This window comes from Elephas maximus, chromosome 10 (assembly GCF_024166365.1).
Source record: "Elephas maximus indicus isolate mEleMax1 chromosome 10, mEleMax1 primary haplotype, whole genome shotgun sequence".
Classification (NCBI taxonomy): domain Eukaryota; kingdom Metazoa; phylum Chordata; class Mammalia; order Proboscidea; family Elephantidae; genus Elephas; species Elephas maximus.
The window spans coordinates 14,646,311-14,672,551 of NC_064828.1; the positions used below are offsets into that span (position 1 = coordinate 14,646,311).

The window sequence follows — 26,241 nt, forward strand, 5'->3', positions numbered from 1 at the left end:
GCCCCGCCCCATCCCGCCCCCGACGCAGCGTGGGAGGCGGGACCGCGCGCGGACTTGGCTCTGGGCGGAGGGCGGCCGTCGCTTGCGTAACGTCGGCCTCTGGCGGACTTGGGCGTGTCGCTGTAGCCGAGTGGAAGCTCGGCGGCGTCCCCACTTGGCGAGGGCTGGAGCCTCCGAGGTCCGCAGAGGGCATGGCCCCTGGACCCTCTGTTAGCCCAAGACTGGAACCACTCCTGAAGCCAGCTCTTCAGACAGGGATTGGACTGGACTATAGAATAGAAAATGATGCTGGTGAGGCGTGTGCGTCTTGGCTCAGGTAGACACGTGAGACTCTGTGGGCAGCTGCTGCCTGGAGGGGAGACGAGAAGGCAGAGGGGGACAGGAGCTGGCTGAATGGACACGGGGAATACAGGGTGGAGAGGAGGGGTGTGCTGTCTTGTTAGGGGGAGAGCGTCTATAAGTTAGCGAGGCGTGTATAAGTTTTTGTATGACAGACTGACTTGATTTGTAAACTTTCACTTAAAACACAATTAAAAAAAAACAAAAAAACAAAGAATCTGAGTCCACTCTGAGCAGGCTCACTCATCTCCAGCCTTTTAAGTGTCAGACACCCATTGAGGGATGGAGCCTGCCAGGGCTGTGCAAGTGACAGGTGATCTGGGGCCCGGAGGATGCACCTGAGTTAGCCCAGAGAGTGGGGGGGAAGGCTGTTCCAGGCACAGAGAACAGCAGGGGCAAAGGCCCAGTGATCATACAGAGTGTTGGGTTGAGGGAGCTGAAAGTTCATTATGGTGGGTGCAAAGAGTATGGTGTGTGGGAATGAGGTGAGAGATGACGGCGGAGGAGGGACGCAGCGGCCACATCTTTCAGAGCCTGATGAACAACATTTAAGAATTCGAACTTAAATACTGAAAGATTTTAAACCGAAGAAAGACATGATTAGATTTGTGTTTTTAAAAGATTACTCTGGCCGCAGTATGGAGAATGCATTAGAAGGGAGTGAAACTCAGGGTAGGGAGGCCACGTGGGCTGTTGGTATCATTTTGGCAAGAGATGATGGTGTCCTGAACTAGAGAAGAAGCAATGGGAACGGAGGGAAGTGAGCAGATTCTTAATAATTTGGAAGGTAGAACCCCCAGGACTTAGAGATTAGTTGGGGCAGGGATAAGAGAGTGCTAGGTCCCCAGATAAGGCTCAGATTCTGGTTTAGGAAGTGTGTGGCTAGTGGGCCCTTAGTCAACATAACACAGGAGAGGAGAAGGTTTGGAGGTCTGATGTGTGTAGGGAATGAGTTCAGTTTTATACATGTTGAGTACAGTTGATAAAAAGGTCAGTTATCTCAGTATCTTACCTGGTGGTGTGACAGATGATCACCCTGGAGAGATCTGACCTCTGGTCACCGTGCCCTTCCCAGGCCAGAGTTGCTGCGCTTGTCCATTCATTGTCACAAGTTGGTAAGAGAGTACCAAAATGTGTCCAAGTGGATCACCTAGGTACCAAAAACCTTCCGCCCTGCTTCCACTGTGTAACGGCAGCCCAGTCTTCTTTCTGATCAGGATCAGTTTCTCCTGCTGAGATGGTGACTCCTTTTCTTGCCTATACAGGAGGGACCAAAGTGCCCAAGTGACAGCTGTAGCTTAAAGTTCAATAGGATCCTTGCTGTGTTCCCTTGTGGAGGTCTTCCTCCTTTGGGGAGCACTTTAATCTTGCAGAGCCCAAAGTTGTGGGGCAGGAAGCACAAATGTCCTAAGTGGGTCATTGGGAGTGATGATAAGTGAGGCCACTCCTGCTTCTACCCCTTACGAACCAGTCCCATGTATTCTCACTACTGGGGACAAAGCATCATAAAAAGATCTTTGATTCAAGGTGTATACTGCACCCTGAAACTGGCATCCTAGCCTCATAAAGTAGTGCCTCTGAATTTGTGCTTCAACAGGCCATTTCAATGCTCTATTAGGCAGCTTCTGAGTAATGTGGTTTGATGGTTTAAAACAGATCTGCAAATTATTTGACACACACACAAAAAAAACAAAAAGCAAAAACCCATTGCCATCGAGTCAACTCTGACTCATGACCCTATAGGACAGAGTAGAACTGCCCTGTAGGGTTTCCGAGGAGCAGCTGGTGAATTCAAACTGCCAACCTTTTGGATAACAGCTGAGCTCTTAACCACTGTGCCACCAGGACTCCTCCCTTCAAAAGACAGAGCTTAATTCCTTTCCCCTTGAGCGTGAGCTGGTCTTGTGACTCACTTCTAACAAATAAAGCAGATAAGATGGCATGCGACTTCCAAGACCAGGTCATTCAAAATACTGTGGTTTCTTTCTTCTCTCTCTCATTTTCCCTGATTCCTAGCTCATTACAGGAAGTTAGCTGCTGTGTTGTAAGGACACTCAAGCAGCCCTGTGGAGAGATCCACTTGGCTAGAAGCTCCTACCAATAGCTATGTGAATGAATCCTTTTGGAAGTGACTCTACCAGCCCCAGTCAAGACTTCAGATGGCTGCAGCCCTGGTTAATATGTTGACCACAATCTCATGAGAGACCCTGAACCAGAGCCATCCAGCTAAGCTGCTCCCAGATTCTTGATGCTCAGAAACTATGTGAAATAACAAATGTTTCTTGTTTTAAGTCACCAAGTTTTGGGGTAATTTGTTATGAAGTAATAGGTAACTGACACACGTGGAATGCAATATAACCGTGGTCATGAGCCATACCTCCTTTGCTGTAAAGCAGGCACTCTGGACTGATACAGTATTATGTGGGACCCCATGTCAGGGCACCGAGCACTTCATAATCCCTCTGATAGTAATGCTGGGAGAGAATCAAAATACATGTGTTTTGTTTTTGTTTTTTTTCCTGTCACAACAGATCAGTGGCCTTCCATGGTGGGAGGATCCAATGTTTTTAACTTGCCACCAAGTGACCAGCTAATCTCTTTGAGGAATACTGCCCTGTAGGGGCTCAACGTTAGTCTCTGTTGGCGGCATGTCAAACATTTGATGACGGCAATGGGTAAATCAGCCTTGAAATGTGAGAATCCATGCTGTTGGACCCGTGTACATATTCATCTCTGACACTGTGGCCATTTATGTGCCAATCGTACCAGCACTGGGGTGGCCAGTGATAGAGGCTTCCTGATGTCAACAGGCCAGGTTACCCTGTCTGTTTGATTATTTGTTGCCTTTTCCATGGTAGAAGCTCTCTGGTGTGCATTAACATGTGAAACAAAGATTTCCACAGGTTGTGCCCTCTCCCGTATGTTCATCGTTCATCTACATGCCTTTACTCTAGACCTTCTTGTTACCCATATTCCAGTCCTCCTTCCAGGTTCCTTACCAGTTGGCTAGATCATTCCTTGCTATTCAGAAATCCATATATATTCTAACATTGGGCCACTTCTCTGTCTAAAGAAAACAACTATCCAGATGCACCATTTTGTGTAGTTTGGGAAAGAGGGAAGGATACTAAACGGAGAAAACATTAAGCTCCATTACGAGGAAGAATGAGTGTGGTTTAAGCAGATACCAGCTGGGATGAAAAACTGAAGGTAAGAATGAATAGGGTAGACAGGACAGAGTTAGATTATGGAAGGCCTAGAATTTATTCTGTGACATGTCTAGCCAAAGGAATATGTTGTTTAGCTCTGGGTGCCAGACAGACAAACTGCTATATACCCCAAGTGGGGCAATCAGTAGACTGAATATAAATTGTATAAGGGCAATTACTATCAGGGTGTCATTGGGTTTAGAAAGGAGAGAGGTCAAAGACAGATGAGAGCTCAATATACTTTAGGGTCAGTGAGCCAAGGATAGTCAAGAGTTTCCAGCCTAGAAGCATGTGAACGTTTGCAGAAATATGGACTGTAAGAGGAGGCGTTAATAAGGGGGAAATATTAAATTTGATATGCCAAAGATATATCCCACAACTCGAACTGCCAAGAGGCAGTTAGAAATGTATGTTAGAGCTTAGGGAAAGAGATTATAAAATTGTCTATAGATAATTTGTATTTGAAGCTAGAAAAGAAGGTACTGGCTGGGCATTGGAGAAAACCCACTTTAAGGCTGTGGATGGAGAAAGATGCTCTCGTACCCCTAGTTCTCATCCTATCCAGCAAAGGAGGCAGACAGGAAGTCTGAAGAGATAGGAAAAGCAGGCAATGTGGACTCGGAGAAGTCAAAACAGAATTTTAAGAAGGAACAGGTGGTAGAGTGTTAACTAGTGATGGAAGAAAATTGGAAAAAGCAATTTGGTGACGTATTTCCAGACCTTGGAGAAGAATGGTTTTAATGGGATGTATTTTTATTCAGATGAGGTGGGGACCAGACTGCCAGGGGATGTTACCATTCTTTCAGATTCACTCTGGGAGCCTACTTCCTGCCAGCACTACACTAGGTGCTTGACAAAGGAAACAGCATAGTTATGGACCCAAGAAGCACATGGTGTGGTGGAGGAAGAGAGAAGTGAATAAGTAACTAGGACCAAAACAAACAAAAAAAAAACCCACTGCTGCTGGTTAGATTCCAACTCATACCAACCCTATAGGACAGAGTAGAACTGCCCCATAGGGTTTCCAAGCCTGTAATGTTTACGGAAACAGACTGCCACATTTTTCTCTGAGTTTCAACCACCAACCTTTAGGCTGGCAGCTGAACGCTTTAACCACTGCACCCCCAAACAAAAAACTGGTTGCTGAGGAGTGGATTCTGACTCATAGTGACTATAGGGCTGAGTAGGACTGCCCCATAGGGGTTCCAAGGAGCAGCTGGTGGATTCGAACTGCCAACTCTTTGGTTAGCAGCTGAGCTCTTTTTTTTTTTTTTTTTTTGTGCTTTGAGTGAAAGTTTATAAATCAAGTCGATCTCTCACACAAAAACTTATATATACCTTGCTACATACTCCCAATTGCTCTCCACCTAATGAGACAGCCTGCTCCCTCCCTCCACTCTCTCTTTTCATGTCCATTTCTCCAGCTGCTAACCCCTTTACCCTCTCATCTCCCCTCCAGACAGGAGATGCCAACATAGTCTCAAGTGTCCACCTGATCCAAGAAGCTCACTCCTCACCAGCATCCCTCTCCAACCCATTGTCCAGTCCAATCCGTGTCTGAAGAGTTGGCTTTGGGAATGGTTCCTTTCCTGGGCCAACAAAGGTCTGGGGGCCATGACCACCGGGGTCCTTCTAGTCTCAGTCAGACAATTAAGTCTGGTCTTTTTACGAGAATTTGGGGTCTGCATCCCACTGCTGTCCTGCTCCCTCAGGGGTTCTCTGTTGTGTTCCCTGTCAGGGGAGTCATCGGTTGTAGCCGGGGACCATCTAGCTCTTCTGGTCTCAGGCTGTTGTTGTCTCTGGTTTATGTGGCCCTTTCTGTTACTTGGGCTCGTAATTTCCTTGTGTCCTTAGTGTTCTTCATTCTCCTTTGATCCAGGTGGGTTGAGACCAATTGTTGCATCTTAGATGGCCACTTGCTAGCATTTAAGACCCCAGATGCTACTCTCCAAAGTGGGATGCAGAGTGTTTCCTTAATAGATTTTATTATGCCAATTGACTTAAATTTCCCCTGAAACCATGGTCCCCAAAGCCCTGCACCTGCTATGCTGGCCTTCAAAGCAATCAGTTTATTCAGGAAACTTCTTTGCTTTTGGTTTAGTCCAGTTGTGCTGACCTCTCCTGTATTGTGTGTTGTCTTTCCCATCACCTAAAGTAGTTCTTATCTACTATCTAATTAGTGAATACCTCTCTCCCACCGTCTGTCCTCCCCCCTTTTATAACCATCAAAGAATATTTTCTTCTCTGTTTAAACTATTTCTGGAGTTCCTATAATAGTGGTTTTATACAATATCTGTCCTTTTACAACTGACTAATTTCACTCAGCATAATGCCTTCCAGATTCCTCCATGTTATGAAATGTTTCACAGATTCATCACTGTTCTTTATCGATGTGTAGTATTCCATTGTGTGAATATACCATAATTTATTTATCCATTCATCCATTGATGGGCACCTTGGTTGCTTCCATCTTTTTGAGCAGCTGAGTTCTTAACCATTGCACCACCAAACCAAAAACCAACCCTGTTGCTATCAAGCAATTCCAACTCATAGTGAGCCTATAGGACAGAGAACTGCCACATAGGGTTTCTAAGGAGTAGCTGGTGGATTTGAACTGCCAACCTTTTGGTTACTATCCAAGCTCTTAACCGCTGTGCCACCAGGGCTCCGCAGCACACCACCAAGGCCTTTTAAATAATTAGGACACAATATTGAAAGTGCTTTAACCGAGGCGTGCACAAGGTACAATAGAAGCCCAGCGAATTGCTTGGCCTGGCAAGGCAGTGGTGGAGAAGGGAAACTAGGGTGGTTTGCCTCCGAAGCGCCGATCTCCTAGGATGCTGCCGGAGCAATTCTAGAGAACTGATACTCTGAGGCCAGACAGCTCTTGAGGGTCGCAGTAAGAGGGGGCTCGGGAGGACCCCTGCGCCTGAGGGCGCAGCGAGGGGGGTGGTGGTGATGGGGGGGCAATATATGAATCCTATTTTTTTCTATCTGACAATGCAGGGATGGAGTTTGCAGCCAGAAGGCGGGATGCAGATAAACACCTGCAAATTCTCCCCTACTTTCTAACATAAAAAAAAAAAAAAAATAGGACAGTAAAAACCAGGAGGGGTGGAAGCCGGACCTTTTGGAGAGCCCCTGAAAAAACCAAGCCTACTGCGGTCGAGTCTATTCCGACTCAGTGTGACCCTATAGGACAGAGTAGAACTGCCCCCTAGGGGTTCCAAGGAGCGCCTGGTGGATTCGAACTGCCGGCCTATTGGCAGCAGCCGTAGCTTTTAACCACTACGCCAACAGGATTTCCTCTGGAGGACAGGTGAGCCAAAGCCTCAGTTCGCACGGCCCGGGGGACCCTTGCTACCCTCCCTGGGTCTCCGCACCATGCCGGAACTTCAGTATCCGACCGCTGGTTTGGTGCCGGACAGGAAAAGTGGAGAACCCGATGGGGAAAAGCGGGGACCTGGGCGGAAGTCGCTCTTAGCCGCTGTTGGGGAGACGAGCTAGCCCACACCTGTGGCTGGTACGTTCGCGACGTGGGAGCGCGTCCCCACCTTAGCAGGTGAGGGGTGAGGGGGCCGGCGAACGTCAGCCTCCGGAGGCCAGACGGCAGGGCCTGGGCCGCTCACCCGGCTAGGAGCGGGAGCCAAACGCGGGGCTCGGGCGTTGGTGGCCGCTTACTAGCCGTGCGACCGGGGGAGTTCGGTCTTGGAGCCTTCCTTTCCTCGTCTCTGTGACGGGATCTCGGCGGCTGACCAGAAGAAGGTCGGCGGTTGGAACGCACCATCGGCTCCGTGGAAACCCTGTGGGGAGTTCGACTGTCCTGTAGGGTCGCCGTGGGTCGGAATTGACGTGAGCGGGTTTGGTTTGGTTGGTTTTATGATTGGATTAATAATAGTATCTCTCAGGGTTGCTGTGAGGAGTCAGTGGAACTAGGCTTAGAACAGTTTCTGGCCCTGGATACAGTCTTTGCTAATATTATTCACTTGTAGCTGCGTGGGTTACGCTGCCAGCAAAACTCGTTGCCAGCTTTGGTCCGGTATCCTTCAGTTAATGGCTTGACTTTGCGTTTGTTGGTAAATACGTGAAACAAAACGTTTATAATTAAAGTTATGTAATTAGAAATGGAACAACACTGCTGAGGGTTTGGAAAATAGGGTGAATAATATTAGGCATAATTCCATCACCCTACACAGGACTTTAAGCCTTTCTTCCCCCCGCCAATCTTTTTTATCTATGCATTTTTATATTTGTAACATCAATGTATATGGAATTTTTATTCCTGTTTATTTGCCACTTAATTTTGTAGCCTAAGTGTAGGATTCACAAGAATCATTTTTGTGGTTATGTAATATTCTGTTTGGGATACTTATCGTTTGTTTCCAAAAAAAACAACATCATGGTAAAGGGAGAAAAGATTGAGGTCGTTAAGAATTTCATTTTACTTGGATCCACAAGGAACACCCATGGCTGCAGCAGTCAGAAAATCAAGAGGCATTGCATTGGGGGCACATCGCCTGGAAAAGAACTCTTTAAAGTGTTGAAAAGCAAAGATGTCAACCTGAGGTCTGCGGTGCACCTGACCCAAGCCATAGTGTTTTTAGTCACCTCATATGCACGGGAAAGCTGGACAGTGAATAAAGAGACCAAAGAGGAACTGAGACCTTTGAATTGTGGGGTTGGTAAAGAATATTGAATATACCATGTACTGCCAAAAGCACAAACAAATCTGTCTTGGAAGAAGTACAACCAAAATGCTCTTTAGAAGCAAGGACGGAGAGACTACATCTTATGTACTTTGGACATGTTGTCAGGAGGGATCAGTCCCTGGAGAAGAATGTCATGCTTGGTAAAGTAGAGGGTCAGGGAAAAATAGGAAGGCCCTTAATGAGATGGATTGACACAGTGGCTGCAACAATGGGCTCAAGCATGGCAACAATTGTGCAGATGGTACAGGACCAGGCAGTGTTTAGTTCTGTAGTGCATAAGATCGCTGGGAGTCAGAATCGACTCAACGATACCTAACAAGTGTAGGATTCACAAGAAATCATCTTTGTGGTTATATAATATTCCATTTGGGGGACTTATCATTTGTTTCCCAAATTCCTACAGATGTTGAGTTAAAATCTTTTAAGCACAATCTGTAATGGAAATTTAAATATTACCTGTATCTGGAGGAGCCTTGTACACCCTGTGGGGAAGTTTGGCCTTTATTCTGAAGACCTTGAGGAGCCTGTGAAGAGTTTTAATTAGTCTTGTGTTTTTAGGCCCTTCTTGATGGTGAGTAGGAGCCCTGGTGGCTCAGTGGTTAAGAGCTTGGCTTACTAACCAAAAGGTCAGCGGTTTGAATCCACAAGCCACTCCTTGGAAACCCTATGGGGCAGTTCTACTCTGTCCTATAGGGTTCCTATGAGTTGGAATCGACTCGACGGCAATGCGTTTGGTTTTTTGGTTTAGATGGAGTAAGGAGGCCTGGTAGTGTGGTGAGGAGCCCTGGTAATGCAGTGGACTTAGGCAAAAGTGCTTGGATGCTAAACAAAAGGTCGACAGTTCAAACCAACCAGCCACTCTATAGGAGAAAGATGTGGCAGTCTGCTTCCTTACAGATTAGAAACACTGTGGGGCAGTTCTACTCTGTCCTATAGGGTTGCTATGAATCGGAATCAACTTGACAGCAATGGCTTTGTTTTTTCTTTTTTGGTGGCACCATGGTTAAGTGCACAGCGGCTAATGGAAAGGTCAATGGTTTGAATCCACCAGCCACACCGAGGGAGAAAAGACCTTGTGATCCGCTTCAGTAAAAATTGTAGCCTAGGAAGCCCTATGTGGCAGTGCTTATCTGTCATGTAGGGTTAGTCTGAGCCAGAATTGAGATGAAGGCTCACAACAACAAACAACAGATGCTAAGTGGTGGATGGAATAGGGGTGGAGGTTGCAGGCGTGGAGGCAGTGATCTAGGAGAGAGAGAGTTTGTAATCTACCTGATGCGGAGCGTGAGGGAGAAGGGGCATTTTAGAAAGAGGACAAGACCTATGCTAAAGCTAGAGTGACCTGGGTGCCATTTTGATGTGGACTCTTGCGGTTTCCCCCCACGCCCCTTTGGCCTCTGGGGCTGAAAGGGTAAGAGAAAGATAAAGAAACTGGCATTGCGTATTTTATTTCCTTGCAGGGTTAGCTGGCATAGAGAGGGGGCTGTGTTTGCCTTCCTAGTTCTGGCTACACTTCCTGCCAACACTCACTAAATGTTTCCGCTAAAGGCAAAGTTGTTGCATTATTTTATTAGAACTGTAGAAGCTCTGAGGCATTGGTGGCTCAGAGGTAGAATTCTCACCTTCTGCGCTGGGGCCCTGGGTTCCATTCCCAGCCAGTGTACCTCAAGTGCAGTCACCATCTGTCAGTGGAGGCCTTTGTGTTGTTGTGATGCTGAATGGGTTTCAGTGGAGCTTTCAGACTAAGATGCACTGGGAAGAAAGGCCTGGCAATCTACTTCTGAAAATCAGCTAGTGAAAACTCCATGCATCACAATGATCTGATCTGTAATGAATCATGAGGATGGCACAGAACCAGGCAGTGCTTCGTTCGTTGTGCGTGGGATTGCCATGACTGAAGGCACCCACCAACAACACAGAAGCTACATTGGTGATATCTAAGATATAGAGAGGCAGCATCTTCTAGTGGAAGGATTTAAGCAAGGGTTCTAGTTCCAGCTCCGATACTGATTTCCATCATGACCTTAGGCAAGTCATTCATGTTTCACTGTCTGTTTTACAGAGAAAGGAAATACCTACTTGACTTGTCTCATAGGCGTTTCATGTGGATTAAGTGAGATAATACATGTTAAGATGATTTGAAAATATTAAGAATGGTATTAAAATTTGAGGTGATGGTGTTATCACTACTGTTCTTTAGGGTCTGCTGTTGAGGAGCTTAAATGGTGAGTAATCATCAAGAGAACTGAAGAAGAAATTCAAGCCTCGAGTTTCAGTAGTGAAGGATTCTATGGGGAAAATATTAAACGGAGCAGGAAGCCAAAAAAGAAAATGGAAAGAATACACAGAGTCATTATACCGAAAAGGGGGCACATGATCAGGAACTGATGGTACTGAAGGAAGAAGTCCAAGCTGCACTGAAGGCATAGGTGAAAAACAAGGCTCCAGGAATTGACGGAACACCAACTGAGATGTTTCAACAAATGGATGCAGCACTGGAAGTGCTCACTCATCTGTGCCAAGAAATTTGGAAGACAGTTACCTGGCCAACCACCTGGAAGAGATCCATATTTATGCTTGTTCCCAAGAAGGGTGATCCCACCAAATGTGGAAATTAACGAACAATATCATTAATACCACACACAAGCAAAATTTTGCTGAAGGTCATTCAAAAACATCTGCAGCAGTATATCGACGGGAACTGCCAGAAATTCAGGCTGGTTTCAGAAGAGAATGTGGAACCAGGAATATCATTGCTGATGTCAGATGGATCCTGGCTAAAAGCAGAGGATACCAAAAGGATGTTTACTTATGTTTTATGGACTATGCAAAGGCATTCGACTGTGTGGATCATAACAAATTATGGATAACATTGTGAAGAATGGGAATTCCAGAACACCTAATTGTGCTCATGAGGAACCTGCACATAAATCAAGAGGCAGTTGTTCGGACAGAACAGGGGATACTGTGTGGTTTAACGTCAGGAAAGGTTTGCATCAGGGTTGTTTCCTTTTGCCATACCTATTCAATCTGTATGCTGAGCAAATATTCTGAGAAGCTGGACTGTATGAAGAAGAACGGGGCATCAGGATTGGAGGAAGACTCATTAACAGCCTGCGTTATGCAGATAACTTAACCTTGCTTGCTAAAAGTGAAGAGGACTTGAAGCACTTACTGATGAAGATCAAAGACCACAGTCTTCAGTATGGATTATACCTCAACATAAAACAAAAACCCTCACAACTGGACCAATAAGCAACATTATGGTAAACAGAGAAAAGATTGAAGTTATCAAGGATTTCATTTAACTTGGATTCACAATCAGCACCCATCAAAGCTGAAGTCAGGAAATCAAAAGACCCATTGCATTGGGCAAATCTGCTGGAAAGGACCTCTTTAAAGTGTTGAAAAGCAAAGATGTCACCATGAAGACTTAAGATGTGCCTGACCCGAGCCATGGTATTTTCAGTCACATTGTATGCGTACAAAAGCTAGACAATGAATAAGGAAGACCAAAGAATTGAGACCTATGAATTGTGGTGTTGGTGAAGAATATTGACTATACCATAGACTGCCATAAGAACGAACAAATCTATCTTGGAAGAAGTACAATCAGAATGCTCCTTAGGAGCACGGGTGGCAAGATTACATCTTACATACTTTGGGCATGTTATCAGGTGGGTTCAGTCTCTGGAGACGGAAATCATGCTTGGTAAATTGCAGGGTCAGCGAAGAAGAGGAAGACCCTCAACGAGATGGATTGACTCGGTGGCTGCAACAATGGGCTCAAGCATTATAATGATTGCGAGCATGGCGCAGGACCCGACAGTGTTTCGTTCTGTAGTTCATAAGGTCACTATGAGTGAGAACCGACTCCATAGCACCTGACAACAACAACAGTCATCAGAGCTTTGTTACTCCAAGTGTCGACCTTGGACTAGGAGTTTGTAGAAATGCAGAATCTTGGGGCCCTTGTCAGATCTGTTGAAACAGAGAACCCCTTACAGCCATCATTCTTTGTAATGTTCAGAAGACCCCTGTTAGGTAGGAAGGGGAGGCCTCAAAAGATCAGCTGGTTTATCTGAGGGTGGTAGTGGTTGTTGCTGAGTGTTGTCAAGAGTCAATTCCGACTCATTGCGACCCCGTGTAACAGAGTAGAACTGCCCCATAGGGGTTTTTATTTTTATTCTTTATTGAAGTTTACAAATCCAGTCAGTCTCTCATAGAAAAATTTATGTAAACCTTGCTGTATACTCCTAGTTGCTCTCCCTTTAATGAGACAGCACACTCCTCCTCTCCACCCTCTATTTTCCTGTCCATTCAGCTAGCTTCTGACCCCCTCTGCCTTCTCATCTCCTCTCCAGACAGGAACTGCCTACATAGTCTAATGTGTCTACTTGATCCAAGAAACTCACTCCTCACCATTTTCTATCCTATAGTCCAGTCTATTCCCTGTCGGAAGAGTTGGCTTTGGGAATGGGTCCTGTCTTGGCCTAACAGAAGGTCTGGGGACCATGACCTCCGGGGTCCTTCTGGTCTCAGACCATTAAGTCTGGTCTTTTTACGAGAATTCGCGGTCTACATCCCACTGCTCTTGTGCTCCCTCAGGGGTTCTCTGTTGTGTTCCCTGTCAGGGTGGTCATCGGTTGTAGCTAGGCACCATCTAGTTTTTCTGGTCTCAGGCTGAAGTAGTCTCTGGTTTATGTGGCCCTTTCTGTCTCTGGGGCTCATAATTACCTTGTGTCTTTGGTGTCCTTCATTCACCTTTGCTCCAGGTTGGTTGAGACCAATTGATACATCTTAGATGGCCGCTTCTTAGTGTTTAAGACCCCAGACGCCACTCTCCAAAGTGGGTTGCAGAATGTTTTCTTAATAGATTTTATTATACCAGTTGACTTAGATGTTCCCTGAAACCATGGTCCCCAAACCCCCCGCCCCTGCTACGTGGGCCTTTGAAGTGTACGGTTCATTCAGGAAACTTCTTTGCTTCTGGTTTAGTCCAGTTGTGCTGACCTCTCCCGTATTGTGTGTTGTCTTTCCCTTCACCTAAAATAAAACTTATCTGCTATCTTCCCTTCCTCCCTCCCTGCCTCCGCACTCTCTTAACCATCAAAGAGTATTTTCTTCTTTGTTTAAACTGTTTCTCGAGTTCTTAAAATAGTGGTCTCATACAATATTTGCCCTTTTGCAACTGGCTAATTTCACTCAGCATAATGCCTTTCAGACTCCCCCATGTTATGAAATGTTTCATGGATTCATCATAGTTCTTTATCGATGCATAGTATTCCATTGTGTTAATGTACCATGATTTATTTATCCATTCATCCCTGGGTGGGCACCTTGGTTAGGTCCATCTTTTTGCTATTGTAAACAGTGCTGCAGTGAATATAGGTGTACATGTATCTGTTTGTGTAAAGGCTCTTATTTCTCTAGGATATATTCCAAGGAGTGGGATTGCCGGATAGTATGGTAGTTCTATTTCTAGCTTTTTAAGGAAGTGCCAATCAATTTCCAAAGTGGTTGTACCATTTTACATTCCCACCAGAAGTTTATAAATGTTCCAATCTTTCCACAACCTCTCCAGCATTTATTGCTTTGTGTTTTTTGGATTAATGCCAGCCTTGTTATTTTTTTTCTCTTTTTTAAAAATAATTTTTCTTGTACTTTAAGTGGAAGTTTACAAATCAAGTCGGTCTCTCACACAAAAACCCATATACACCTTGCTACACACTCCCAATTACTCTCCCCCTAATGAGACAGCCCGCTGTCTCCCTCCACTCTCTCTTTTCGTGTCCTTTTCACCAGCTTCTAACCCCCTCCACCCTCTCATCTCCCCTCCAGGCAGGAGATGCCAACATAGTCTCAAGTGTCCACCTGATCCAGGAAGCTCACTCCTCACCAGCATCCCTCTCCAACCTATTGTCCAGTCCAATCCATGTCTGAAGAGTTGGCTTCGGGAATGGTTCCTTTCCTGGGCCAACAGAAGGTCTGGGGACCATGACCACTGGGGTCCTTCCAGTCTCAGTCGGACCATTAAGTCTGGTCTTATGAGAATTTGGGGTCTGCATCCCACTGCTGTCCTGCTCCCTCAGGGGTTCTCTGTTGTGTTCCCTTTCAGGGGAGTCATCCTTTGTAGCTGGGCACCGTCTAGTTCTTCTGGTCTCAGGATGATGTAGTTGCTGGTTCATATGGCCCTTTCTGTCTCTTGGGCTCGCAATGACCTTGTGTCCTTGGTGTTCTTCATTCTTCTTTGATCCAGGTGGGTTGAGACCAATTGATGCATCTTAGATGTCTGCTTGCTAGCGTTTAAGACCCCAGATGCCACTCTTCAAAGTGGGATGCAGAATGTTTTCTTAATAGATTTTATTATGCCAATTGACTTAGATGTCCCCTGAAACCATGGTCCCCAGCCCCCTGCCCCTGCTACGGTGGCCTTCGAAGCATTCAGTTTATTCAGGAAACTTCTTTGCTTTTGGTTTAGTCCAATTGTGCTGACCTCCCCTGTATTGGGTGCTGTCTTTCCCTTCACCTAAAATAGTTCTTATCTACTACCTCATTAGTGAATACCTCTCCCACCCTCCCTCCCTCCCCCGTCTCGTAACCACAAAAGAATGTTTTCTTCTCAGTTTAAACTATTTCTCTAGTTCTTATAATAGTGGGCTTATACAATATTTGTCCTTTTGCGACTGACCAATTTCACTCAGCATAATGCCTTCCAGGTTCCTCCATGTTATGAAATGTTTCACAGATTCCTCACTGTTTATTGATGCGTAGTATTCCGTTGTGTGACCATACCATAATTTATTTATCCATTCAGCCATTGATGGGCACCTTGGTTGCTTCCATCTTTTCGCTATTGTAAGCAGTGCTGCAGTGAGCATGGGTGTGCATCTATCTGTTCATGTAAGGGCTCTTATTTCTTTAGAATATATTCCAAGGAGTGGGATTGCTGGATCGTGTGGTAGTTCTATTTCTAGCTTTTTAAGGAAGTGCCAAATCGATTTCCAAAGTGGTTGTACCATTTGACATTCCCACCAGCAGTGTAGAAGTGTTCCAATCTCTCCACAGCCTCTCCAACATTTATTATTTTGTGTTTTTTGGATTAATGCCAGCCTTGTTTTGGAGATGCAATGTCATTGTAGTTTTGATTTGCATTTCTCTAATGGCTAATGATCGTGAGCACTTCCTCACGTATCTGTTTGCTACCTGAATGTCTTCTGTAGCGGAGTGCCTGTTCATATCCTTTGCCCATTTTTTAATTGGTTTGTCTTTTTGTTGTTGAGTTTTTGCCCCATAGGGTTTTTTGGCTGTACTCTTTAGAAAAGTGATTGCCATGTCTTTTTCCTGCAGAGCCACTGCACATCTTTTGGTTAGCAGCCAAATGTTTAGTCATTGTGCCATTAGGGCTCCTTTTGTCTGAGGGTAAACAGCTTTATTAAGTTTTGCCGTATGAAATAGCCAATATTTAAAATATTTACAATAGTCAGAACCTAATAAGCGGACAGAGCGAGGTGTCAAGCCCAGGTTTTCTGACCTGGCATAGAGTGCTCTGTGTAGCCTCTCTTTTTATAGATGAAATGCTAAACTGTTAAGTCAGTTAGCCACAGTCCTACAGTAAATTAATTAAATATTTTATTTCAGGAAACTGTTTTTTCCCTAAAAATCCAGCATGAAAATTTGCTTTAAATTTGATAACAGCCTCTTGAGGTAGAGTTTGGCACAGAATTGCAGTATTTTGTGGTGGATTGTTGGCTCCGTGAAGACAGGGCCTGTATTTTTATTCATCTTGGTACCATTTACAATGTATAATAAATAGATAATGGTTTGCTTATAGAAGGCACTGGGAAAATAAGTCCATGAATTTCACCATACATGACCTGCACTGAATCTGAAAGTGTGATGTGTTCATTGCTACACTGGTAACTCTCTCAATGTCTCTTCTGTTATAGGTGGCACTCGGCTGTTTGCAGGCACTTCTTTCCCTGGTGGCCCAGGGAGAATTTTACATTTTCACTTTTTCTTATTATGGCTTTGGTTCACAAGTTGCTGAATGGTGTTTATATTCTCAGAAAATGCCAGATGCCAAGTGCTGCCTCATGCCTGTTCTTGGGTCCTCACTCTGCAGACTACTGTTCCAGCAGTCTTCAGAAACCTGCGGCTGCTCCTGGCAAAGCAGGCTCCCCTCAGAGGAAGACGGAAAGGGATTTGCAAGGACATCACCAGAAAGAAGTTGATTTGGACATAACTTCTCCTGAGGAGATGCCTGAAGTTAGTTTTGATAAAGCAATTCGAGATGAAATAAAGGACCATTTTAGGCGTTTGAAGGATGAGTTTGTGAATCACTGGATAGGGCCTCAAGGCCGCCCTCTGCATGAGGTCTTGCTGGAACAAGCTAAGGTCGTCTGGCAGTTTCGTGGAAAAGAAGATTTGGATAAGTGGATAGTGACTTCTGATAAGACAATTGGAGGCAGAAGTGAAGTATTCCTGAAAATGGGCAAGAATAACCAAAGTGCGCTGTTGTATGGAAATCTGAGCTCTGAGGCCCCTCAGGACGGAGAGAGTAGCCGCAGTGGGTACTGTGGAATGGTATCCAGGATCCCAAGGGTAGGTGAGGCCCAGCAGCCACAGTTTTCTAGTGAATGAGGGTGAACCCAGTTGTAGCATGAAGTATAGCAGGCAGATCTTGTTCCCGTAAGAACACCTGGCACATTCTGTGTGCGTGTCTCATCTGTGTACTGGGATAAATAACCACTAGGCACAAGTGTACGGTGAAATCACAAGGGGAAAATGGTTCCTCAAGAGGGCCTACTTGTTTCCGGGCATCTCTTTGGGCCAGGGCGGAACATTTTACGTTTGAAGACCCCTGAGAAGTTAGACATTTGAGAGATGGGCTGAGGAGGTTTGCATCTCCTCTGACATAGACCACAGCCCTTGTAATGGCCAGGGTTTCCTTAGAGTAGATGTACGTCGGTCTGTGGGATTTTTTTAAAGAAAACTTTTTATTTCAAAATAGTTATTGATGTACAGAAAAGTTGCAGAGGTAGTACAGAGAGCTCCTGTATACCCCTCACCCCGTTTCCCCTATTGTTAACGTCTTACTTTACTGTAGTACATTTGTCACAGCTGAGAAGCCGACATTGATGTACTGCTATTAACTAAATTCCAGATTTCATTTGAATGTCACTAGTTTTCCCATTAATACCCATTTTCTTTCTGGGATCCCATCCAGGATATCACATTACAGTTAGTTGTGAAGTGTTCTTAGTCTGGTCTGATCTGTGACAGTTTCTCTGTCTTTCCTTGTTTTTCATGAGGATTTGAGAACTACTAGTCATGTATTTGATAGAATGACTCTCAATTTGGGTTTTTCTGAGTTTTTTTTCTCCTGATTAGACTGGTGTCTTAGTTACCTAGTCCTGCTATAACAGAAATACCACAAGTGGATGGCTTTAACACACAAATTTGTTTTTTCACAGTTTAAGAGGCCAGAAGTCTGAATTCAGAGCATGGGCTTTAGGGGAATATTTTCTCTGTCTACTGTGGAGGAAGGGCCTTGTCTCTTCAGCTTCTGCTTCCTGTTTCCAAGGAGATCTTTATGTTTTGGCATCTATCTTATCCCATCTCTGCTCTTGTTTACTTGTTTAATCTCTTTTGTATCTCAAAAGGAGACTGACTCAAGTTACACCCTACACTAATCCTGCCTTATTAACATAACAAAGACAGCCCATCCCAAAATGGGATTTTCATCTCAGGCATAGAGGTTAGGATTTACTACATATTTTGGGGGGACAGAATTCAATCTGTAACAACTGGAGTTATGAGTTTTGGGGAAGAATATCGCAGAGGTGAAGTACCCTTCTCATCATCACATCATATCAGGGTTATATACTATCAAAAATGACCTGTCACTGATGATGTTGGCCTTGATCACCCAGCCTAGGTAGTATTTGCCTGGTTTCTCCACTGAAAAGTTACTTTTTTCATCCTTTGCATACTCAGTCCTTTGGAAGCCAGTCAGAAGAGCAGCCACATTCAGGGTGAAAGGAAGGGATTAAGTATCTTCTGGGGGAGGATCTGCATAAAATATTGGAAGTTCTTACATAAGGAAGATTTGTTTCTTCTCCCACATTTATTTACTTAATCATTTAGTATAGACCTATACTTTGGGTTATTATCCGCTATTTATTTTGTTGCTCAAATTATTCAGCTTTGGCCATTGATAGCTCTTGAAGGTTAGTGCCTGTGTCCTTTGACATGCTCCCATCCTTTTGGTTTTCGGGCATTTTTGGGCACAAGATGTTCAGGCTCATCTTTTATTTTTCCTGTCCCAGCCCTGGAATCAGCAATTTCTTGAAGGAAGATTATTTTGGAGAATGGTAGCAGAAACCAAGATTAGGGTACTGGGGTGTCACTACTTTAGGCTCTCTCAGGGGACAAAGCTAGGAAATATATGTATGCATACTAACACATGTATACACACATATCTATAATTATTTTTGTATCTCTCCATCTGTATTAAGCTAGACATGCGTTCGTACGATCCTTCCAATTCTAATCCAGTACCACATGGTTCATTCTCGCCTCCCCCACTGCTTATCTATAATTTCCCTCTGTAGCAGTGAGAAATCTGTCTTTTGCCATCCACTATCCATTTTATTTATTTTATCATTATGTTTTTGGTGAAAGTTTACAAAGCAAATTGCTTCCCATTGAACAATTTCTGTACATATTGTTCAGTGACATTGGTTACATTTTTCACAGTGTGTCAGCATTCTCGTTATTTTTCTTCTGGTTGTTCTGTTTCCATTAATCTAGCTTCCCTGCCCCGCCACCCCTTACCTTCTCATCTTTGCTTTGGTCTCATATAGATGATTATTTAAAGGAACACAGTACTCACAGGTGATACTGTTTATTTTATGAACCAATCTATTATTTGGCTGAACAGTGACCTCTGGGAGTGGGTTAAGTTGCATGTTTAAAGGGTATCTCAGGGCGATAGTCTTGGGGGAACCCTCTTCCATTTATTTATTTATTCAAACTCTGTACATGTAAAGCAATTTCAGAATTTTTAACCTGTAGAGCCATGAGAAACAACTTCATCAAGTGGACTTCTGTGTTTGTATACAGTTTCTTTTGTTTTTAGCCTTACAGTGTCTAGTCAAAACACCGTTTTCCAAAGTTACTTAGGTCAGTTCCTTTTTTCCTCCCCCGACCAGTCTATGACCCTGTGAATTTGCTGACCAGTTGTTTCAGGGCTGTCCTGGGTAGGCTCCCATGCCTCGCCTGGCTGCAGCCCCTGGATGTTTGCTTGCGTGTTGTGCTTAAGGAGAAAGGCAAATACCAAGCGTAGTATTAGGCCCCTTCTCTCCACATAAGAATGAAAAAGAAAAGCACGTGCTCTTTGGAGGCAGCACACAGTGCATACAAGATGGTTCTTTCAGGCCCTGAAAGTCCACAGAATGGTGGATACCCCTCAGAAATAAAGAAAATATTAGATAACATTGAGTAAGTGTACTCTGCGGATCCTGGTACTACGCCCAAAGTATACCATCCTCTCTCCTCCTCCTCACAACAGCCCTCTGGTACGATTATCTCGATTCTGCAGATGCAGAAACTGAGGCTCCTGGAGAATTAGTAATTTGTCCAGAGTTACATAGCTAGTAAATATTAGTCATATATGAGCACTGGTATTCTTGAAATCAGATTACCTATAAATTTGGAAATTAATGCTAAATTCCACTTTTGAAGAGAAAGATAGTATGATTAGTTAAGGCAGATTTTAGACTTAAACAGCTCTGGACCACTTACTAGCTGAGGGCTCAGTTTCTTCATCTGTAAAATAGAGACAATGATGGGACCTATCTCATAGAGTTCTTGTGAGGATTAAATGAGATTATGCATGTAAAGTGAATAAGTATTCAATGGTAGCTATTATTATTAAATATCAATTTGAAAATGATTGCTATCTTTCATAGTTTTTGGATTTATGGGAAGGGCATTGTCATAAAATGGGTCACTTGGAAGTCATTCATAGGACCAGTGGAGGAGAGCACATAAAGTCATTCACTTCCATTCAGCGAACATGACTGAGTGCCTACCTCTTGTAAACACTGTCCCAGCCAATTGTGTCTTGAACATTACCTTAGAAACATATGCTAGTAATTTGTGTGAAAATAAGAGTCACTAGATTTATCTGCCTTCTTAGGGTGATACGAAGCCCCCCGAAAAAGCAGAGTGAGTAATGGATCGTTTTCATAATGGTGACTGGGTGATGACTCAAATTTTGCTAATAGTGGAGAATGAGGTCAAATTAACTTTTCCTACCTCAGGGTGCATTTGAGAGGAAGAAGTCATATGATTGGTCTCAGTTCAACACTCTGTATCTCCGTGTCCGTGGGGATGGTCGGCCTTGGATGGTGAACATCAGGGAGGACACTGATATAGTCCAGAGGAAGAATCAGATGTACAGTTACTTCATGTTCACCCGCGGGGGGCCCTATTGGCAAGAGGTCAAGGTAACAGCACAAGTCTTTATTGTTGATGGAAATGAGGTCTTTTCAGATCATGGTTACATTGTCATTTTCTTTTTCATACTAATCCTTTTTGAAAGGTGTGGGGAGGAAAAGGAAGAGGACCAGGAGGAGAAATTCACATCAATGACTTTTTTCATTAATATTAATGTCAGCTTATTAGCTAGCTCCTATTTTGATGAGGATAGCAGCCAGATCCATGCCGAGTCATGGGTCTGAGATTTTCCTTTTTGAGTTTCTGCCATGTCACCTCTTCCAGGCAGTGTCCCTAGCTTAATAGAGAGGCTCCCTTAAAAGGAATACACACATCAGTTCTCAATCATCAAAACCTTTTTTTATTTCTTGGTAATGTAAAAAAAAAAAAAAGGAAGTCTTAATTTTCTAAATGAGAAGATGAAGCTTTGAGAAGGTAAGCAATGTTAACCTGAAGGAAAATAAGGAAACTCAGAGTGGAGGCAAAGTCAGGTGCGCATTCTACCTCCTGAAGGTTTTTAGTCCCTGAACTTGAAATAAAGTCACCATTTTGCTCATGCCACACAGAGGACAATCTTTCAATATTAGGTCAGTTGGTTTGGGGCCTTAATTACATCTGCAGTAGGCAAAAATGATAGGTAAAAATGGTACTTCAGTGGTTTTAATTGAGATTTCCTTAATTGTGTGTGACACTGAGCATTTTTTAATGCTTATTATTTTATTTCCTTTTCTGGCATTTGGCCACTTTTCTATTGTGCTGTTTGTTCTGAGTTATTTATAAAATTCTTTGTCCATAAATATTGTATTTTTTCCTAGTTTATCTTTTGCCATCAGAAAGTTGTAATTTATACTCTAATATATCCTTTTCCTTTGGGACTTTTGGTTACAAAGTCTTTCATATGTTTCTTCTAGCACTTATTTCATTTTTTTATATTTGTATTTTTGATCCAAATGGCTAGCCACTTGTTATAACTGCATTACTAAGTAATTCTAGAGTCACATTTAAGCTACTATTCTTTTTATTCTAGCTCCATACAAATGCTTCAGTTGCATATGTTTCAGCTGTGAAGTAAATGGTTTCTTCTTTCAGATTCCTTTCTCCAAGTTTTTCTTCTCTAATCAAGGAAGAATCCGGGATACCCAGTTCCAGCTCCTGCTTGACAAGGTAACTCAGTGAGACAGAACTCCTCCGACAACAAGTTCAGTTTTGAAGGCTAGCAAGGAAAAGATGAAAACTCCAGTCAGTGCTCACGATAAAGACCTGGGCTGCTTTCGCCCCTGGTTCCTGGGAGGTAACCTCTACACCTGTGTAATAAAGACCTGGGCTGCTTTCGCCCCTGGTTCCTGGGAGGTAACCTCTACACCTGTGTAATAAAGGCCTGGGCCGGCCTTTGTCCCCAGTACACGGGAGGTGAGCTCTGTTGTTGTTGTTGTTAGGTGCTGTAGAGTTGGTTCCGACTCACAGCGGCCCTGTGTACAACAGAAGGAGACATTGCCTGGTCCTGCACCATTCCCACACTTGTTGCTGTTTGAGCCCATTGTTGCAACCACTGTTACCAATCCATCTTGTTGAGGTCTTCCTCTTTTTGGCTGACCCTCCTCTGCCTTACCAAGCATGATGTCCTTCTCCAGGGACTTGGTCTTTCCTTATAACACATCCAAAATACGTGAGACAAAGTCTCACCATACTCACTTCTGAGGAGCATTCTGGCTGTACTTCTTCCAAGACAGATTTGTTTGTTCTTCTGGCAGTCCATAGTACATTCAGTATTCTTCACCAACACCATAATTCAAAGGCGTCAATTCTTCTTCAGTCTTCCCGTTCATTGGCCAGCTTTCACATGCATATGAGGTGATTGAAAATACTATGGCTTGGATCAGGCGCACCTTAGTCCTCAAAGTTACGTCTTTGCTTTTGAATACTTTAAAGAAGTCTTATGCAGCAGGTTTGTGTTGTGCAATACACTGCTGCTTCCATGGGCATGATTGTGGGTCCAAGTAAAACGAAATCCTTGGCAACTTCAGTATTTTCTGTTTATCATGATGTTGGTTGTTGATCCAGTTGTGAGGATATGTATTCTTTATGTTGAGGTGTAAGTGCTTTCAGCAACAAGGTTGTATCGTCTGCGTATTTCGGGTTGTTAATGAGTCTTCCTCCAATCCTGATGCCGAGTTCTTCATATAGTCCCATTTTTCAGATTATTTGCTCAGCACACAGACTGAATAAGTATGGTGAAAGAATACAACACCGTTTCTGATTTTAAACCACTCAATATCGCTTTGTTCTGTTCAAACGACTGCCTCTTGGTCTATGTACGGTTAATCTCTAAGCCCTTGGAATTTCCTAAGTGGTTGGAGTATCTTTGTTATTCGTGGTGGTCCACGTCTGATAGTGAGGTGATTCATGGTGTGCCCCTTGGTGGTTTATACTAAGTCGTGATGGTTCAGAATGGGAACTGGCCATATCAGAAAGACAAACCACGTGTTCAGCAGTTTGAACTTTTTGAGCCATGTGATATCAACCCAGGGAAGGCAGAAGGGGGCTAGAGATTGAGCTCAATCACCTGGCTAATGGTTCAGTCATGCTTACATAGCGAAACCTTAAAAACTCTGGCACTAAGGCTTGAGTGAGCTTCTCTGACAGTATGCTGTGCATTGTTACATGTCAGTGTGTCGGGAGGGTGACATATTGTGACTCTGAGGAAAGGATAATGGAAGCTTCGCGTTTGGGACCCTCCCAGACCTTACCCTATGGGTCTCTCCCTTTGGCTGGTTCTGATTTATATCCTTTTCTATAATAAAACTATAATCATAAGTAGATCACTTTTAGTGAGTTCTATGAGTGGTTCCAGTGAATTATTGAACTTGAGGAGGTAGTAGAAACCCTTGACTTTGTAGCCAGCTAGTCAGAAGTGACGATGGCCTGGGGGTCCCCAAGCTTGTGGCTGCTGTCTGAAGTCTTTGGCTGACTTGGCCATCTGGAGGACTGTGCCCTTGACCTAACTCTGGGTAGTTGGTGTTGAAGTCATTTGCACAGGGCTTTTTTAACCCTGTTACACCCAAATAGATGCTGGCTCACTTAGGTCTGTCCTGCGGGCCAAACCCCCATCCTGGAGGAATTTCAGTATGGTCATCTTTTGAGCATGCATGCCTGCATTTTATTTCAGCTTTAAAATAAGTGACATGCATGCCTGCATTTTATTTCAGCTTTAAAATAAGTGAACAGTATTAGAGTTCAGGAGGGCTTTGGGAAATCTCCATTAGACATCCCTGCTGTCACCACTGTTCTTACTCGGCACTAAGGAAGAGTGGAATGTGGGAAGAAAAGCAGCCTCGTCCTTGCTCTTGTAATTTGCTACAGTGTATGAAAGCTAGCTGCGAAGGGCTGATAGTGTAAAAACCCAGCTATAGTAATCACAACATGGAATTTTAAAACTTCAGGGATAACATCGATATATAAGATTTTAATAAACTTCTCTATTTTAAATTTAGATCTCTTCTATAGGATTCACCCTGGCTGATAAAGTTGATGGTCCATTCTTTCTGGAAATAGACTTTATTGGAGTGTTTACCGATCCAGCCCACACAGAAGAATATGCCTATGAAAATTCTCCAGATCTTAATCCGTGACTTTTTAAATAAAAAAGATCACATGGTAGTTTTGTGTTACTAAACTGAGGGTAGTAGCACCCACAGTGGCAGACGAAATAAAGTGTTCTTTAATAGCATCCAACCAACGGCTGGTGTGTATTCTCTAAGACGAGGCTACACGCAGTCGCTAAGAGGGCCCAGACAGGGGAACACTGAATGAAACCAGGCTCTGATCTGTGCCTTAGCTCAGAGAATTTAAGTACTGATACAGGGGGACAGTGTCAGTAACTGCTTTTGATCAGAACGTATTTGGAAATTACTCAGAGGTTTCTTGATTGATCTCATCTCTGCATCTTGACAGGGAAATCTGAATGTATCAATAAGTATGGTAAATGTAATAAAATCTGACAGGTGCTATGGGAATACAAAGGAAGGACACTTTCATGTCATTCTTGGGTGGGAGTGGTGGTCACAAAAAGTAAATGTAAACTCTTGTTCCTCTCAGCTGCTCAGCTAAACTTGGAAGGCTGGTATGTTCACAAAGAAAGAATATACCGTAATGAGAAAAAATTTTATTTATGAAAATCTTAAGCAGTACAAAACTCAGAAGCTCCACTGAGGTGCAACCAACATGGATATGACGCTAAGCAACTCTAGTCTTTTCCATAAACTGAGTAAGATGCTTAAAGCAGCAATCTGAAAATTTCCATATGGCCCTGTATCTTTTATTGTTAAATCAGCAAGGCTAGAATGAATTATAGTTTTGTTTTTAAGACTATAATGAGTGACAGATGGCAGTTACATGAAATGATCTGAACAAAGGTGCTTATAAGTTTAAACAAAAACATTTTTCACATAGGTCAACTATTGATGTCATACCCAAACCACACAGCCCAAGTTTCATTAAGGTTACTGGATTCTCTATCCTAGAGGATGTAGATGTGACTTTCTGTCCCAGCTTCCCCTATTCTTAACCTGTTATTTTCAGCTTTGGAGTGTTAAAATCTTTTCAGAGATGCAGAAGGCAGAGGCCACAGACACTACATGTATTACAAACACAGGGCAGAAAAAGGTCTTTTGATCAAAGAGAGGAGGACAGCATAAAAATATTTACAGAAGCAAAGAAAAGGTTACAAAATGACAGAATATTTACAGAATATTAAGAAATTATTAATCTGCTGCTCTAATGAGGCCTCTTCGAGCTCCCAAAACCTTTGCTTTCTTCTCCTTCCGTTCTTGGTCGCGCTTCTTCCGTTGCTCTTCCCTAAGAGGCACAGGTCACAAGTTAGGCTCTGGTGAAGCACCACGACAGACACTTCAGCACAATGCTCTTGGGCTGAGTGACATCCAGCATACTTGTGGAGGACAGACGCTCACAGGACACTTAGCTCTATCATAGTGGTCCCGGGAGGGGGGGAAAGGTAGGGGAGTGGAAGAGGGCGCTACACCTGGAAGTCATTGTTGTGTTAAAGGACTAGAAATTGGTATTTTCCTTTTTATGTTAATTCAGCATTCTAAAACCAAGCATGGACTTGGAACCCAGAGGGCACCTTGGCAATTGAATCCCACTCCTGTACTTATTTTAAGCGAGAAATCCCTACTCCTGGAAGTCAAAGGTCATTCTCAAAAACCGCAGTAGTCTGGTGAAAGTTCCGGACCTGGAACCAGGGTCTACTGACTCAACCTCCTAAGTTTTGTTTTTCTAGAGGGGTCTCAGCCACAACAAAAAAGCCCAGGATAATGTTACCTTAATAAGAAACACAGTTGTGAAGCTGTCTTCATGGCAGCTGGGTATGTGCAAGACTCAAATGACAGGAAACCCTGGATCAGGAAGCTTCCAGGCAGGCATCTGGACTCAACCAGGACCAGCTCTGACTTAAACCTGGTTTT

The 26,241-nt window shown here is 43.8% G+C and overlaps 2 protein-coding genes across 13 annotated transcripts in view; one reads left to right on the forward strand and one right to left on the reverse strand.

The window, feature by feature from the left end:
- The first annotated feature begins 116 nt into the window (after window positions 1-116).
- Window positions 117-24,910, forward strand: NDUFAF1 (NADH:ubiquinone oxidoreductase complex assembly factor 1). 6 transcript variants are annotated; one of them, XM_049898317.1, is made up of 5 exons: window positions 117-316; window positions 16,207-16,861; window positions 20,587-20,772; window positions 21,851-21,925; window positions 24,253-24,910. In XM_049898317.1, the coding sequence occupies exons 1-5, from the start codon at window positions 192-194 to the stop codon at window positions 24,388-24,390; spliced, it is 1,179 nt and encodes a 392-aa protein (XP_049754274.1). In that variant the 5' UTR covers window positions 117-191; the 3' UTR covers window positions 24,391-24,910. The 6 variants fall into 6 exon arrangements, with proteins under 6 accessions (XP_049754274.1, XP_049754280.1, XP_049754279.1 ...); XM_049898323.1 differs by having other exon boundaries at window positions 272-291; XM_049898322.1 differs by lacking the exon at window positions 117-316 and adding an exon at window positions 6,816-6,867.
- Window positions 24,910-26,241, reverse strand: part of NUSAP1 (nucleolar and spindle associated protein 1) — a 41,064-nt gene continuing 39,732 nt past the window's right edge. For all 7 annotated transcript variants that reach the window (XM_049898316.1, XM_049898315.1, XM_049898314.1 and 4 more), the window contains exon 11: window positions 24,910-25,615. In XM_049898316.1, coding sequence (XP_049754273.1) covers window positions 25,522-25,615 — 94 coding nt within the window. In that variant the 3' untranslated portion in view covers window positions 24,910-25,521. The remainder of the gene's footprint in view (window positions 25,616-26,241) is intronic.